This window comes from Lacerta agilis, chromosome 8, assembly GCF_009819535.1.
Source record: "Lacerta agilis isolate rLacAgi1 chromosome 8, rLacAgi1.pri, whole genome shotgun sequence".
Taxonomy (NCBI): domain Eukaryota; kingdom Metazoa; phylum Chordata; class Lepidosauria; order Squamata; family Lacertidae; genus Lacerta; species Lacerta agilis.
The window spans coordinates 73557212-73575246 of NC_046319.1; the positions used below are offsets into that span (position 1 = coordinate 73557212).

The 18035-nt window shown below is 44.1% G+C and overlaps 1 protein-coding gene across 2 annotated transcripts; it reads right to left on the reverse strand.

Annotated features, from left to right (window-relative positions):
* Positions 1-6042: 6042 nt before the first annotated feature.
* RPS19 (ribosomal protein S19) lies at positions 6043-16753 on the reverse strand. Of its 2 annotated transcripts, none has more exons than XM_033158274.1 (6): positions 16637-16753; positions 14991-15061; positions 10977-11077; positions 8558-8741; positions 7760-7814; positions 6043-6110 (listed from the first exon to the last, which is right to left on the reverse strand). In XM_033158274.1, the coding sequence occupies exons 2-6, from the start codon at positions 15059-15061 to the stop codon at positions 6084-6086; spliced, it is 438 nt and encodes a 145-aa protein (XP_033014165.1). In that variant the 5' UTR covers positions 16637-16753; the 3' UTR covers positions 6043-6083. The 2 variants fall into 2 exon arrangements, with proteins under 2 accessions (XP_033014165.1, XP_033014166.1); XM_033158275.1 differs by having other exon boundaries at positions 16615-16637.
* Positions 16754-18035: the final 1282 nt, after the last annotated feature.

An 18035-nucleotide genomic window follows, 5' to 3' on the forward strand; every position in this document is an offset into this window, starting at 1 on the left:
CCATTATCCCTTCCAGAGCTCAGCTTGTGCCAACCCTACATGTGTCACACTTGCTCTTAATTAAATGTCAGCGACATCTGAAATCTGAAATGTTTAAAGAATTGCTAATTCTGGCTTTGAAAACACGAGGAAAAAAATCAAATTTGAAAAACAAGCGTTGTGGCTGAGGTGAGGGATATTCAATTTTGAAAGCCGTACTTCAATTGAGGAGGGCGTGCTGTTCACCCCCGTCGGTAGTGGCATCCCAAATTTCGACAAAGGCAAACTTTAGAATCTTTTCAACATGCAAATTCCAAGGAACTGCTTTAGATTTTGAATGGGTGCCTGTCGGCATGAATATCCACTCATTTGAAATGCGCCCCCATCCTCAGTACACTGATATTTAAACCAAACTAATCCCAATGAAATTGTAATGATGCTGGAAACATCATCAGAGTTGTTTACTCAATCATGCCGGGCCGTGTGCTGATGTTGGCTCCAACTCTAGAATGAATCATAACCCTGCCTTGTTGATGAAGATATATTCCCTCCTCTCCCTTATCTCCAGCTTTAATAATGATTTCAGTTGGGGTGGGGAGCAAGAGCTCTCCGCTCTGGCAAACGAGGGCCCATCCCAGAGCTATAGGGTGCCATTAAAAGGAAACATCCAAAAATGACTGACTGAAGGCATCAGGCCCCCTCCAAACTATTCTGCTTCCCCAAGTGATAAATCTCAGCCCCCTCCACTCAAGCTGAGCAGCTGTAAACAACAGCTGCTGCGTCCCTTTCAAATCCCGCTTCCAGATCAGCGCCACTATCAGAAACGCATTACTTCGTTGCCTGTCGCTTGTCGAAGGCGCCATTTAAAAATTTGCAACGCTCCTCTCCGCTGAAGGCTGTAAATCTCCCCCATTTTAATGCCTCTTTATGGGTGGCAAAGGAGCGACAGGTGGGGTGGGGGGAGGCCCATCAGGCCCCCGCTGTTACGTATATTGAATTAACAATTCTTAGCAGCTCTAATTATTTCCAGAAGGGCCTCTCAAAAGACGGCTGGAGAGAGACTGCAGCATATTAAAAACCCGTTCCACACGATTTCCGCTCAGTCCCCTGCACAAACATCGCCACACTTTCCCGCTCAGCGTTTAACAGGCAAGTCTTGTCCTGGCCACTGAGAGCCAATTTTTCATGGATCCCAACCTGCATTGACGAGAGACGCCTTTAAACCAGGGGGTGCCTAAACTCTGGCTCCCCAGGAGCTCAACTCATTAGCTTATGTCAGGGATCAACATCTACCTTTGGCAGTCCTTGACAGCAACAAATGACAAACTCCTCTTAACACCCCCAGAACGCCTCCTTCCTCCTCCTCTGACAGGATTTCCAAGACGCTTTTTACGGCAAAAGCTACACTGGTGCCAAAGGGAGAACAGGCTGTTCTGCCCCTTTGACATAGTGTGCCCTTTTTTTGCGAAGGGGGACTGAAGCAGCCGTTTCCCAACACTGCCATCCGCCCATATGAAAACCTCAGTGGCCTGGCTTGGAAGAGAAACGAGAAGAAAAATCAGCAGCAGACTGAATTACGTGCAGAAAGGAGAAAAGTATAGCAGGAAAACAGCCCGACAGGAATAGAGGCCTATGCCACCAACATCTAACGTCAGCCCTGTGGCATATGGTTCTTGCACTCTAGAGGCTATTAAAGTAGCCTAGATATCTATTATTTAATTTGCATTTATGCAGAATTATAGCTTACGCTGCCACTTTCTTATTCCACTCATGCTACCTCTAGGCACATATTAATCGGTAAGCACCCCATGGGCCTGATCAGGCGTGTCTAAGCCCCTGCCTCTTCTGTGGAGCTTTTCGCCCCAGTAAAGACTGGATAGGTTTCACCTGTTTCATTCCTGCATTACAGGCTTTTGAAAGGCAGAGAATCAAGGACAGTGGAAGAGTTGGCAATCCCGGCACAGGGCGACAAACACACAGCCCTTTAAAACTAAGACTGCAATTCTATAAACTTACCCGTGACTGCAATTCTATAAACTAACGGGACTCGTTTCTCAGCCAACATGTAGCATTGCCCTGTAACACACATAAGCTTTTGTGGGCTAGCACTTGTTTTGTCTGATGCTTGAATTATTTCGAATAGACAGGCAGAAACATAGAAGGGAGGAGAATTACACACACGCACACCTGTCAACCTGCAACATTCAATGAAGCTCTATGAGTTTATGTCACAATAAATTTAAGAAGAACCTAAGAAGGCTACATCAGGCCAACAGCCCATCTAGCAGAGTATCCCGTTTTCACAGGGGCCGACCAGATGCCTATAGAAAGGTCAAAAGCAGGACCTGAGCACAAGAGCGCTCTCCCCACTTGAGTTTCCCAGAAACTGGTATTCAGGTTTATTTCTTCCAACACTGGAGGTAATTTCAGCAATGGATTACCCACCCGCCCCGCCCCCCACAATCCAGTATAATTTGTGTCAACAGGCTAATGGCAGAGCCAAAGTCTGCTCTCCTTTGGTACAGCAATCTCAAAGTAGAATCACAGGATTCTAGAACTGGAAGGGACCACGAGGATCATCTAGTCCAACCTCCTGAAACGCAGGAATCTTTCACCAACCCAGTGAGGCACAAACTCACAACCCTGAGATGGCTAGACAATGCTACCATTCAGTGGATTTGTAACTGGCTGACCGAACCCAAAGGGTGCTCATCAATGGCTCCTCTTCATCCTGGACAGAAGTGACTAGTGGGGTGCCACAGGGTTCTGTCTTGGGCCCAGTCTTATTCAACATCTTCATCAATGACTTGGATGATGGGCTCCTGATCAAGTTTGCAGATGACACCAAATTGGGAGGGGTGGCTAATACTCCAGAGGACGGGATCACACTTCAAAATGGCCTTAACAGATTAGACAACTGGGCCAAAGCAAACAAGATGAATTTTAACAAGGAGAAATGTAAAGTACTACACTTGGGCAAAAAAAATGAAAGGCACAATTACAGGATGGGTGACACCTGGCTTGAGAGCAGTACATGTGAAAAGGATCTAGGAGTCTTGGTAGACCACAAACTTGACGTAAGTCAACAGTGTGATGCAGCAGCTAAAAAAGCCAATGCAATTCTGGGCTGCATCAATAGGAGTATAGCGTCTAGATCAAGGGAGGTAATAGTACCACTATATTCTGCTCTGGTCAGACCTCACCTAGAATACTGTGTCCAATTCTGGGCACCACAGTTCAAGGAGGATACTGACAAGCTGGAACATGTCCAGAAGAGGGCAACCAAAATGGTCAAAGGCCTGGAAACAATGCCTTATGAGGAACGGCTTAGGGAGCTGGGTATGTTTAGCCTGGAGAAGAGAAGGTTAAGGGGTGATATGATAGCCATGTTCAAATATATAAAAGGATGTCATATAGAGTGAAAGGTTGTTTTCTGCTGCTCCAGAGAAGTGGACACGGAGCAATGGATTCAAACTACAAGAAAGAAGATTCCACCTAAACATTAGCAAGAACTTCCTGACAGTGAGAGCTGTTCGGCAGTGGAATTTGCTACCAAGGAGTGTGATGGAATCTCCTTCTTTGGAGGTCTTTAAACAGAGGCTTGACAGCCATCTGTCAGGAATGTTTTGGTGTTTCCTGCTTGGCAGGGGGTTGGACTGGATGGCCCTTGTGGTCTCTTCCAACTCTATGATTCTATGCTGTACCAACTGAGCTAGTCATTTTGTGTTATCTGCTCTCATGGAAAGTCTCTTGAAGACGAGGTTTAAATGTTAGGAAGAAACCTACACCAGATGCCACTAGATTTGTGTATGTCTATATCATGCAAAAACACATGCACAAAAATATAAATTCCAGAACCTGGAGTGGCTAAGATTCCTCCATACAGCACCCAGGATGCCAACCTTTGATGTATGTAACACATCATCTGAACACCATCAGTGAGGCAGGTGGTGCAAACACAGCCCTAATTCAGAGGTGGGAGTTGGCAACACAATAAAAACAGATTTAAAGTTTGTGTTTTCCTAGTGTGTTGATTCACCGAGATACAATGGCTTACACAGGCAAGTTTTGTGTACGCTATCAGATTATGCCAAATGCTCTCATCTCTACTGCACAGAAGCTGGAGATACCCCCCGTTTTCCCAGGAGTGGCGCAAATTCTTAATTGAGTTTGTAAAGTGCTGAGTTCCTGAGAGGCATTCCAGAAGTGTACATTAGCATCAAGCTGCAGAGAAACACTCTTGGGCTTCAGCGCCACCGTCAAAGTCACAGTTAAGGCTGAGGTGGCAGTTTTATTCCAAATTCCCATGTTTTAAATCATTCATAAACTTCGGGGAGGAAAAAGCCCTTGGGGCTAACCCGCAACTCGTGCAGTCTCAAAGTTTTGTTTAATTTTTTTTTAAGGAACAGATTTGAGGGTTGCATAAAAAAATAAAGATGGAATGTTGAAACAGGTAAAAGTGCTTTATTTTCTCAACAGTTAAATTATTGAACTTGCTCCCACAGGAGGCAGTGATGGTCACCAAATTGGATGGCTGGACAAATTCATGGTGGCTATCAATGGGTACTAACTATGATGGTTATGCTGTCCCTACCGTAGGTGGAGAAAGTAACGCTTCTAAACAAGTTACTGGAAACTGCAGGAGTGCTCCCGCTCGAATCCTGCTTGCTGATTTCCCAAAGGCAACTGTTCCAAGATGTCAGACTAGATGGGCCATTGGCCTGATCCAGCAGGCTCTTCTTATGTTCTTCGTAATTTTATCCACCCCAGAATTGCAGCAGGGATATAAAGACCAGGAAGCAGAGGTGAAGGGAGAAATACACCACTCTCCCAGTTACAGGTAGGTGTCGGCCATAGTCAAAACAAAATAAAAAAATCCTTCCAGTAGCACCTTAGAGACGAACTAAGTTTGTTCTTTGTATGAGCTTTCATGTGCATGCAGGTATATGAAGAAGTGTGCATGCACACGAAAGCTCATACCAAGAACAAACTTAGTTGGTCTCTAAGGTGCTACTGGAAGGATTTTTTTTAAATTTTGGTTTGACCACTCTCCCAGTTAACTTTTTATTTCAAATCAAGTTCATATCCAATCTCCAAATTAACACCAGACCACGGAATATTTGTGTTGCCTATAGCGCTCATTGAATTAATGTCTCACATTTAAGCAGTTTGCCGTTAGGGAAGTCTGGGGCAAGGGCATCACAAGCTAAAATTAACATCTCTGTTCCAATACCTACCAGATGTTCAAACGGTCAGTCAAGACCTAAAAGCAAGTTGTCAGCAGCGAGTGCAAGAACAGTGGCAAAAGAGAATTCATTTTCTGATGAGGGGTTTAATCCAATAAAAAAATTAATCAAAAATTGCACTGGAAAGGCAGGGCAAAGGTACCTACTTTAATAAAATTTGGCAACTGTTTTCATCAAACAAGCATAAGTTTTCCATATGGAATACACAGAAGCAAATCAAAGGGTTGTGAACTGATTACAGAATCTTCTGCTTTCTAACCAATTAAAATTTTATTTTCAAATCACCAAAACCTCACTATTGAAGGATATATACAAGAACTTTCAGAAAGGCCATATTTTAATATTTTTTCCACCTTGGAACCAAAAGAGCTAAAAAATAAAAAATAAATAAAAGTGTGCCCTTACTAGCAGCTCTAACGAATTAAAGTTTGCTCTCTCCAATTAAAATTGGCCCACAAGAGCAAGAGCTTTAGTTTATTAATCTAGCAATTAAAGACTGAATCCCTAATCTGAATGAACTGTGCTTGAGCACAGAGTATTTCTCAGGGAGGCAGTGCTTTTTTTAAAGGCAGTAATTATATCCACACTTGCATATAATTTTTTTACATATAGCTGCAGCTGCCCATGTAAACGGGGATATTTGCAGCTGGCATGATGTTTTCGTCCTGAAGATTTTAGTCCTCATTGATTCAAAGAAAGGTTTGAAATGGTATTGTAGGCAGTTTATGTGGTCAAGACTCAGATACTACAAAAAAGACTGGAGGGTGCACAGGGAGTGAGGTGGAAGAAGTGAAGCCTTCAGAAAAACAAACGTAACATCAGTAAATAAAGGACTTTATTTCTGATCTGCAATTCACTTTAATGTTTCTTGTTTGCAGCTGCCACCTAGAAAAGAAGAGAGGAAAAGGTCTGCATTTGGGAGGGAAAACCATGCAGGACTTACATTTAGTCCAACTTTCTGCACATGTTTTGGACTGCAACTCCCATCAGCCACAGCCAGCACAATCAATGGCAGGGATGATGGAGTTATACTCCAAAACATCTGGAAAACACCAAGGTGGGAAAGCTGCTGATCTTTGGCAGGGAAAGGCACAATTCAATGTTACATAGCACCACGACATGCTTCCTGTCATGTCTGTGCATTGCAGGGGGCTGGGCTAAATGACCCCTGGGGCCCCTTCCAACTCTACAATTCTATGAATAAAGGCATAATCCATTGGCCTGAACACTGACAGTTTATATAGATGGCACATAAAACAGCGTAGGAGCTGGGTTCTACATATGCATTTTGGTCTACGTCACCCACAGCCTCTGAATGAAAAATCCATGCATCCTTACAGAACGCAAGGCTCGCCCCTTCAGAATTATGTAACAATAAATTCAGTTACCGACTGAACTCGGCTAACTAGCAGCTGAACTGGAGTTCTTTCAATGTGCTCCTTTTTATATGGAGTGCTGTAATTTTGAAAGGACCGATAAGGGAAAATTTCAAGATACTCAGATTCACAGTCTAGCTCAACTGCTAGAAATGAGAGACATCTATCATTCTGGTACTTGCTTGGACATGCTGCACTTAATAACTTCTATGTATTTGTAAAGGCAACCGTTTGCAAGGAATAATTCATCCACAGTACATTGTAAATGTCAACAGAGAGCTAGTTAATGCAACATCATTCAGGCACTTTATCTGATGGCACTGGGGCTGTTAAAAAGAGTTTTATTGGGGAGAGATTATCAAGTAAATTTTTAAAGAACAAATCTAAAGCTGCAGAGATCTACACAACACAACTCTTTCTAATGAGTTTTGAAGAGAGGCAGGCTGCTAGGGATTCACTTTATGCCACAGCAGAACTTTTGCTGAAATGATCCCTCAAATTGTTGATCCTGACTCACTCACTCTCTATTCAATTTTCCTTTCGTTGTGAAGCATTTCAAGAAAGATGGTGCAATTCTTTAGGGAATAAGAAAACTTTCAAGCCCAAGCAACTGGGAAAAATTATGATTCATTTCCAGCATTCCTTCTCCTACCCTGCAACCGAGAACAACAGTTTTGTGGCAGAAACAGAAGATGCCTGTAGTATCTTAAATCCTCTTGCATTTATTTCAGAATGAGATTTCCTAAACAACTGCAGAATTTTTTAAAAAAATTATTGTTGTTTTCCTTTTCCTTTGTTGTTTGACTGTAAAACCACATTGGAAAAGCATATGCCAAAAAAAAGCAACCTTAAAATATTTTAAATAAAACTTATGCAACAGGCACCTTTACAAAAGTACTCTACAAAATTAAGTGACCTGCAAATTTTTACACAATCTAGCCTGCCTACATTGAATAGGTTAATTTATCTGTGCCTTGAGGGGGGGAGGGGCTTTTTAAAAATGTCCAGGTTGGTTCCCTGAATGGAATTCTTATGGCTTGCAGGCAGGGACCTATTTACAAGAATGCTTTATGGTGCCACAGGGCTTTTCCTTGGTGTTGCTGCAACAGAGTCACACTGCTACTCTTGTAGAAATTATTCATGTGAATAAAAGGTTACCTGTCCTGCAATCCTGTCCAGATCTCGTTGCCCCTGTGGAGTAAGTTTGCGACCTCTGAAAGAAAGCAGTGACCAATATCAGTAATTTTTTTAAGGCAATTCTGTCGCTACTGTGAGCCATTCTCTGCCCTAGTTACCATCACCCAGCAGATTTATGATCTTTTTCAAGGAACATGTACAACCTCACCCCATAGCCCTAAATGCCCCACATAAATATACTAGGCTTCAGCTGCTTTCAATAGGTATGACAACACACATTTTGCTCAGGGCGTCACAACTAGGCAATGCAGCACATAACTGAAAATATGCATGTATGGATGAAACCTTTAGTGAACATAAGGCTTCTGCTTGATGAAACCAAGGGTGCACCTCGTCTAGCAATTCTGATCCATGGTTAGTCAAGAGGCTTCCTGGTAGCCAAATCATAGGGCACCGAAGGTCATGGCCACCTTCTGCTGTTCTTCCAAGCAACTAATACTGAGTGATAACAGTGCCTCTGAACATGAAGGCTCTATGCAGCCATCATGAGTCATATAAGCAAGTTCTGATGAATGGACCTCTGTAGGCAATTCTACTCCTATTCAAAGTAGACCCACTGAAGTCAATGGACACAACGTGGTTAGGCTTGTTGATTTCAGAGATCCTACTCCAAGTAAAAATGTGTTGACTACAACCTGAAGTTTTTGCAAGTGGGGCAGGCTGCCACGATACCCCACAGCAGTTTTCTCCCTTATGAGTGTAATTCTTGGGCTACCGAGTAGCACAAGTTCTCTGCGTCCTTTCGGTACCGAGACTCACCCATCTTGGTCTTTCTCCACCATTTTGAGCCCTTCCAAAGCCTGCAGCACTCTCCTAGCAACACTCTTGGAGCCTCTGCTGAAGTGGCTGGGCATTACGCCATTGCGCTGGCGGCCCCCGTAGATCTTGGTCATGGAGCCGACTCCAGCACCACCACGGAGATACAGATGGCGAGCTGTGGATGCTGCAAACAAACGAAAATACAAACAACACATCACTTCCTGACTCTTCTTCCTGTTTATTTCAATCAAAACATTTTGGCTTTGTCTTCCTATACCAGATACAGCCGCAAAGTAAGTTTTCTCTACACAGATTGACCCGTTATCAAAACCCTCCTGGTTCAAAAGGTTGCCTTGCACATCACTTGTGTCCATTTTTACTAACAGGAATAGGGTACTCCATGTTTCTCAAACTTGGGGCCCTTCAGATGTCTTGGAGAACGTGTTCCACCATTCCTGACCATCAGCTGTTCTGGCTGGAGCTGAAACAGGTTCGTAGCTCCAAGTATCTGGAGGGCACTGATCTGAAGAAGGCTGGTCTACTCATTTGAGCAGTGTGATATACGAGCTGAGAACTCCCAATTCCAGCCGGGCAACATCTCCAGAATGAGAAGCCTGTCTCCGAACTCACACTAAGTTGGCTGCATGCTTGAATGCATTACTCCCGTTAAAGAAGGAAGGAATCACACAAAAGTATCCAACAGTAGCATGCGAACTGTTATTGAGCACAAGTGTTGTCAGCCTAAGATCACCTAGCTGGAGGAACTTTAGCCAAACATGTGTGGCAACTCCAGAGAAACAACAAAGCATCATACTGTTAACCTCGCTTGAGAACAAGAAATGGTGTAAACCCCCAATTTACACCTAGAACAGGACTACAGGATAGTGCAGAAAGTAGCACGGAGGGCACAGCACTTTTCACCGCCATGACTGCTTTTGTACAGAGCCACCTGCTTTGTCCTTTGAGGCCACCGTTCAAGCAGACAAAAACAGACACAGCCCAAGGCCATATTGCCGCAAGGCAACCTCCCAAGCCTTCATTTCGCTAAAACAGTTACAGCAGCAAGACAACATCTGGGAATACGGCACTTAATAGACATCACTGCGGTAGTGCTGCGAGAGAAAAGCACATTGGACTTTAGAGCTTCCCTGTAAATCATCGCCACAGTGGAGGGGCATTTAGAAAGCGAGGCATGAAAAGACAGATAATTGGTCTGCGTTATTTACCATGAATACAAACAGATGTGTGCATTGAGAAGGCATTCTAGCGACATGCAAACGAACAGTGAAGATCTCCACAAAGAGCAACTCTAAAGCTCTCCAACTGTTGCTAGGAGCTGTCTAAAGTCAGGAACAAAACTATCTTGGGCCTTGGGGGGCAGCGGGAAGAAAACCAAGACAGATTGCTTGGCCAGCTACCAACACTTGTTTGTGTCTTCCTCCTTCTACGGGCAAGCAAATCAAAAGGCACATGACTTAAGCCTGTGAAAAATTGCACCTCTCAGCACCAACATTGACACAGATTGGGTGTGGTGAGGTGGCAAGACCTCTAGTAACAATCCTGAGAAGATCAGAAGAGCTGGAAAAAGAAGTAAAAGCAAGCAACTAATTCATGTCTTTAGAATCCCAGTAACTTGCTCTTTATGAGACATATGAATGCTTCATAATGTCTATCCAATGTGTCATCTATCTAAGTAGGCGTGGCTGGCACAGGGGAGCTAATAATGCACCATCACAAGCACACAGTTAACTAATTCATAGTCTACATCAGGGAACACACTCGCCCTATCAATGAAAATAGTGGGTTTACTTTTATGCTTCCAAGAGGGCTCATTTCCTAGAGCAGAACACTAGCTATCCCCCAAGAAGTTGCACACCAAACTCAAGCATTTTCAAATATGCTGGATAAAGAGGAATGAGGAATTTTAAGGATTATTGGGATAATGACACTAAGCTACACGTTAACTGTATCTGCTCATATCCACTCTTTGTCCTGCATGTCTCACTCTCCATGTTATCCCTCTTATTGTAAGTTCCTTGGAGGCAGGGCACCAGTTTCACTACTAAAATGCCTATAAAGTACCATGTGCATTCATGGTGCTGCGAATAATGTATGTGAACTGCTTCAAGCACTTACATTTTGCTGTATAAATGCCAAGCATTACCATTAGCTGTATATAATCAACGTAATTTGCATCTCATTTTCATGAAGTTGTCAGGTGCCAAACCAGCGAGTTAATGCACTGCACTTATCCTACAACATTCTCATTCCAAAAGTGGTGCCCTTAATAGATCTGAGTGGCAGGATCTATCTTGGTCCCTCTGATGCAATATGCAACACAACACTTATGCAGACAATCATGGATTGTTAAAAACAATTATGAACTGTGTTCTTAAAAACTAAGACATTGCATCCTTACCAGCTCTGGTGTAGAACCAGTTCTCATCATATGGAGCTAGTTCCTTGTGCTTGGCTAGTTTGACTGTGTCCACCCATTCAGGTACTTTCAGTTTACCTGACCTGCAAGAACAATTCAAACACCAGTTATCACCATATAAATAAGCAGCAGTAATTTTATTTCAGCCAAGCTATCGCTTTTGCCCAAAGGCAGCACACACCTCAATGGTATTTTCACATAATAAAAGGCAAGTCTCTTTCTCCTACTCATCACTAGAAGACAAGTGCTCAAACCCATGCCTCACTGAACTATCATTTGCTAGATCCTCACTTGTTCTGCATGAACAGCTTCCATCCTTAAGACCTCACTTGACTGCACTTGTCTGGGGCAATTCCATCAAGCTGCAGCAAATGGGAGGCAAGAAGAGATGAGGGGTTTCCAGTCCCTCCTCCCTCGTCACCTGCCACCTGTGGCAGAGAAGGGAAACAGACACTCCAACGATCCAAGCAAGCAGCCCAGCAACTTTGGGCTTCTTTTGGTTTCAATCCCAGCTGCTTATTAGTAGAACTTGTAACAAATACAGTGGTGCCCCGCTAGACGAATGCCTCGCTAGACGAAAAACTCGCTAGACGAAGGCATTCGTCTAGCGGAAGGCTGCCCTGCTAGACGGAAAAGTCTATGGGGCTGCCTCGCAAGACGAAAAATTTTCGTCTTTTTTTTTTTTTGTTTTGAGGAGCGCGGCTGTCATTGCCGCTCCGCAAGACGAAAAACCCGCTAGACGAAAATTTTCGCAGAACGAATTATTTTCGTCTAGCGGGGCACCACTGTAACTGGTACCCAAGTTTGCATATTTCCCACTCCCTCCCAATTAACTTTCCTTTTGTGTCATGTCCTTTTGGTAAGCCTAAGGGCAGGGTCCTGTCTTGTTTTTACTGATGTAAAAACCACTTTAAGAGTCTTCTTTGGCTGAAGAGTGGGGCAACTTTAAAAAAAACAACCATACCTCTGAAAGAATGAAAGAAAGAGAAAGAACTGTTCTAAACCAGGGACCTTCCGTATGCAAGACAGATGCTCTACCACTGAGCTATGGATGTTCCCCACACCTGAATCAAAGGAGCAACTCTCTCCCGTTGTGAAAAAAGGAGAAAGGCCTCTTCTAAGGCAGCAGCGCCAGTAGCTTTTGTATTTGAAACCACCACTTATGAAACCAGCCGAGTCACTATTCCTTAGTCAAATCCTCAAAGGACTGTTCTGACCCTAAAACGTCATCCTACAAATGTAACCATATAAAGAAAAAGCTAATTAATCTATGTTCCATTACATGCTGCCAGGTCGGTGAATAGGATACAACAGCTACCCAGGACTTGATCCTGCAAAAGCATGCTTGAATTAAGAAATTTGATTGGATGAAGCTCCCCACCGGGATTCTCTATACAGCAGCAAGCAAGGCGGGGGGGGGGGGGGAGAGAATTGCAGTGGCCTATCATGACGGCATCCCCCTGACCAGCTGCCCCCTCCTGCAGTCGGCTGGGTTTGAGTGTATTTGAAGATGCGTGGCCGATATTGGCAGAAAACTTGGAATAAGCCCGACCAAGCACAGGCTAGAATCTCTTCTTTGAAGACCTATTCATGTATCAATGAAGCTATTCATGTGTCCAGTGGAGCTGTTTTGAGTGGTCAGGGGTCTCTCACACTTAGGCCCACATGAAAACTTGGACCACTAAATGGCCCACTGTGAACTATTTGCTCAAGCACTTCGCTGACAAAATTGCTCAGATCTGTCCTGACTTTGGATGCTATAACTGATACAAGTCCTTTGTCCAGTGTTAATGGATACATTTCAAGATATATATCCTGGAAATGTAAGAGATACCACATGTGTGCTAGATCTTTGCCCTATCTGGCTCATCAAAAGGGCCAATAGCAGACTGGCTGAAGGCAGTGGTTATAGTGACCCTATTGAAAAAGTCCTCCCTGAATCCCACTTTACTGGATAATTATTGTCCAGTCTCCAATATGCTATTTTGGGGCAAGCTACTAGAGCGTGTGGTGGAATCTTGGCTCCAATGAATTTCTGAAGAAGACTATCTACATCCCTATCAATCTGGTTTCAAGGTTTACAGTAATCTGGATTACTGTAACGCACTCTACGTGGGGCTGCCTTTGAAAAGTGTTTGGAAACGTACATTGGCTCAAAGAGCTGAAGCTAGATTGTTGACCAGGGCTGGTTATGAGACTGGTTATACTAGGAACAACTCCTAGTATAACAACTGGCTATTGTTCTGTTTCTGGGCACAATTCAAAGTGCTGGTTATCACCTATAAATCCCAACATACAGTAGCTTACGTCCAAACTATCTGGAAGACAGTATTCCCTCATGTGAACCTGCCAGGGTTTTGAGATCTTTTGGAAAGGCTCTTCTCTCTATTCCACCACACTCTCAGGCACGCCTGGTAGGGATGCTGGAGAGGGCCTTCTCAGTGGCTGCTCTGACTTTGGAACTCCCTCCCTACAGAAGCTAGGCTGGCTCCCTCCTTGCTGTCAGGAAGTGAAGACTTTCTTGTTCCAACAGGCCTTTGGGAATTAACTGCTTTTAATGAAAGGGTGGGCTGGTGCCATGCTGCTTTTATTGTAATTATTGGTATGTTTTAAACAGATTTTACATATGTATATAGTTTCAATTATATCCATGTTTAATTCTATTTTTAATTATTGGTTTTTCAATGTTTTAAACAGTTATTGTTTTTATCTGTAAACTGCCTTGAATCCAATCATGAAGAAAGGCAGGTTATAAACATACAGAATAAAAAAATAAAGCTGCGACCGTGAAACAGAACCCAGGGCAGGGCAAGGCAGATCAGAACTGAGTGTTCTTAATGGCTCCATTTGAGTTCTAGTACCTCCAAATGCACAGGCTGCTACCCTGAACAAAATCAAGAGAAGAACAACACCCAGCCTGGATCTGGAGATTGGGTGGAGGAACCAAGAGCAAGTTTAGCCTTTGTCTCATTTGCATCTCAGTTTTATCCCTGCTTTTCTTCGTTTATTTGAAAGTTTATCATCCACCTTGTTTGTTGCCAGAAGGCTGCCAAAGCAAAGCACAATCTACCTTAAAACTATCTAAAAACTAACACATACTCTTTACCTTTTGAAGACAACACAGTCAGATAGAACTAAGTGATGAACAGTTGCATCTGCAGTCACACCCAGGAACGAGGCAAATGATGCATCTGTGCTCAGGACAAAAGATGGCTGGGACACCCGGATCAATGTTTATTTTTTAAAGATTAGTTTTAGGGGGGGGCTCCCTTATCACATACACTTCAAGCATTGTGCCTGCCAAGACTCATGAATGTATAAACCTCAAAACAAATGTCCTGTTCCTAAAGGGATACTTGCTGAAATCAGAAAGCCCAGCTGTCCACAAGATGCCATCTATCCACACTGCAAAGCCTTCAATGGCTTCATGTTCTTGTTCGCAATCCTCATTCTGGCACAACTAGCTGCACCTAAGTACCTTTTTTAAAATTATGCTACTAGACAGACTGCTCCATTTGATGAGCCATCACTACACCAAAGGGAGCATTTCCTTATGTTTGGCTAAGTGTTGCACTCTTAGCACAGTAAAGACATAAAAAAGGTGAAGGTAAAGGGACCCGAGCATTAGGTCCAGTCACGGACGACTCTGGGGTTGTGGCGCTCATCTCGCTTTACTGGCCGAGGGAGCCGGCGTACAGCTTCCGGGTCATGTAGCCAGCATGACTAACCCACTTCTGGCGAACCAGAGCAGCGCACGGAAACACCGTTTACCTTCCCGCCGGAGTGGTACCTATTTATCTACTTGCACTATGATGTATTTTCAAACTGCTAGGTTGGCAGGAGCAGGGACCGAGCAACAGGACATACACAAAGCAATTAGCAGAAGAGCGCAGGTAGACCGTGCTCCCTTCTTTTTAACTAACAAGTGTAGTTAATCCCCTTATCAAATCCATGGGGCTAACTCTTAACTGCTTATTCATTTTTCAGGCAACTTACTTTTTGAGGAAGGCTGCAAGGGCCCTCACAAATTCCTGCTGGTTCACGTCCTTTACAGTTACTCCAGGCATCTACAGAATACAACCAGTTGAGCAATATTAAGAACAAGCAAAGTCATCACAAGCTTTTTTTTGGGGGGGGGGAAGAGAACCGTACCTGAAGTGCTCACCTTTCAGGATGTTTAACCAGAGCTGAAGGGAGGCACATTTTGACCTCTGCAACTATCCCAAGAACCAATGGAAGGTTGCCTCCCAGGAAGAACATTATGGCAAAAATCACAACAAACCTGGCCCCATCCACCAGCCAGAGAAGGAACAGCTGCAGGGAGCTTACTTTCCTCCTCAGCCAAAAAAACCCATTTGGCCCTGTTACTTACATTAGGGACTGCAAGAGAAGTATTTTCTGACCTCTGCTACAGGTCAGGAATTCAAGAACTATAGTGCATCACAGCAATATCCATCAAGCCCCATCAATCTGCATTTCCTTCACATTCTTTTCCATGTGTACCACGTCTATCAAATTCCGAGCTGCATCTTAGAATATGGTTGGTGGTTGATACTTAAGTATTTATATATATTTAGGCCAAGGTGCTTTGTGGATTTTACTCTGCAGCACAGCATATAACCCAATGACAACTTTATTATGGGGGATAGGGGAACACTGTATTTGATTATATGTTGTTCTTATATTCAACAAATAAAATATTTTTTTAAAAAAACCAATAATGCATATTTTATTTATTTTACTTTTGTTTAAAATGGACGAAGGCTGCGGAAGGCAGAACATTTCTATTCCTAGTTTTGAAATGCCGACAGGTTTCCTGCCCAATGTATATTCTAGTTTAAGGCTCATTTGCCATTTATGAAGCATTTTTACAAATCAGAGTAATAACAATTATATTCTCCTTTTAAATCTTCTCCAACCCAGGCCCATTTTTAATTTTGGTATCTCTTCCATAGGTGTGGAACAATGGGGAACAAAAACCTTGTAACTAATTTTATAACAGCAGGCTTTTCTTCCAGGTAAGCATACACAGAATTAAACAAAGCAGCTGAGTGCAAAACTTTACTTAGGAGTAGGCTCCACTGAAAACAGAGGGAACGAATTCTAAGAAACCATACATACTATTTTCACCTTGCATTTCTTTTAGCCTGTCCCAAGCTTTGGAAATGTAAAAAAACCGTATATGACAGAAAGAAGCTTCTTTGCCTTGTGCCCAAGGGCATAACGCAAAGCACATTTTAAACTCGACGCGCAATTTGGAAAACTGAACCTTGTTGTGGCAATAATACAGAAAAAAAGTTTCTTCGCCTTGTGCCCAAAGCATAAGGCAAAACACATTTTTAAGTTGACGTGGCGATGGGGGGGGATGCAAACTTTATTATGGCTTTGGTAACGAGAACACGGGGCTTTTAGCGCAAGCCAGGCCCCCGTCTGTCCTCTTCCGTCTCATGAGACATGGAAGCCGGCTCCCCGCCACCCCGCGCGCCTCCGGAAAGAGCACGCTCTTGGCCCAGTGGGACGGGGGACGCCAGGCCAGGCGGACCAGGAGCGGCGGGAGACTAGGCCGCCAGCCTTCGGGCGCGCCGAAAGCCCTTCCCCGCGAGGACCCAGGCCTACCCACCACGCTCCCCGAGACTGCTCACCGTGCTCCTGCCACTGCGCTCCAGGAAAAAAAGAGAACGAGAGGGGTTACCCACCCGCTACTCACAAGGGCTCCGGGCGTCGCGAGGTTCTGTAAGCCAATAGTGAGCCGCGAGACTTGGGGTGCCCAATCACCGCGGCGCGCGGGAGGAGCATAGCGCCGCCTTTGAGTTCTAACCCCCCCCCACCTCAGCGGCGGAAGCGGAAGCGTTTTGGTATTTCGCCCGCAAAAGGGCGGAAGTTGGTCTAGCCCGGTTTCCATCGTTCGCCTCGTGAGTAATTTGATGGGGGTGTGTGTGTTAGAATCTCACTTTCTTTTGACTTGAGCGTCGATTGGTGCTTTTTAGAGAAACAGGTTTACAGGTGATACAGGTTATTGCTTTTATTATTAATAATAATATTTATATAAATTTGTTGAGATTTTTGGGTGGAGGATAAAGATTATATTTATTTATTTTAGCTTATACAGTTGTTAGGGAAAAATTCCAGCCACCACCTTCCCCCACCGCGCAGCCTCCTCGCGGGACTCCCGCGCTGCCAAATGCGGGACCTGGAAGCCTCTTTTCTTCCTTTCCCCCCCCCCGACGATGAGCGGGTACCCCTTCACATAAGTCGCACAAGCACCACACAAGCCCTCGCGATAAAGGGCATCCCCAAAATGTTCCGATCTGCGCCCCGAAAACCCTCCGAGAAGCCTCCTGTCAAGCGCTCCTCGTATCGTCCATTTTCTCAATGAACGGCAAGCCGGCCAATCAGGAGCATGCATTCAGCTCAGCCTGCAAAATGGAACGTTCAGGTCAGCTACTATGATTCAATCATCACCTTCACGCTTGACTGAACACTAAGTGGGTTTTGACAGGCTCCCTGCTGGGAGAACAATGGAATCGAAACTAAAATGTAACCAGTTGAGGAAACTATTAATTATAACTTGCAACAATGTATCAAATGGACAATTTAGACGCTGGGTGGCCCCATTTTGACAGCTCGAAATATTTATTATTGTAAAAATCCACAACTCCTGAACGCAGTGTCCGATTTGCCTGGTTCGGGTGTCTATTTGCTCCTTGTAAAATAACCTTTCTAACCCCTCGGTCCCCGCCATCCTCCGATCATCGGAAGTATATTATTTCGATACTGCATAATTTTTGGACTCTCCACTCAGTGGCTTTCATAATCCCCTAAGCAGCGAGTCACGTCCGCAGGAGGAGATGCCCCCTCCCGATAATCCAGTCAAGCACCCATCCATCAGCTACCATGGCAGCAGACATCCTCCTAGGAGCTTTCTATTGTCCTGACGCAGAAGAAACCTTCGATGTGTATTACACCCACCCTGGATCCATTCACCGGTTCCTGCCATCCTTCCTGATATGCAAAACTTGTTTTTCCCCTATGTAAATTTTA

Bases quoted from the DNA above. Each gene is read 5' to 3' on its own strand.
- RPS19 (XM_033158274.1), bottom strand. From the start codon at position 15,061: ATGCCTGGAGTAACTGTAAAGGACGTGAACCAGCAGGAATTTGTGAGG. The intron at 8,742-10,976 runs GTAAGGATGCAA...GTTTGTTTGCAG, and splicing joins CTGGTTCTACACCAGAGCTG to CATCCACAGCTCGCCATCTG. The intron at 6,111-7,759 runs GTAACCTTTTAT...CTTCTTTTCTAG, and splicing joins TGGACAGGATTGCAGGACAG to GTGGCAGCTGCAAACAAGAA.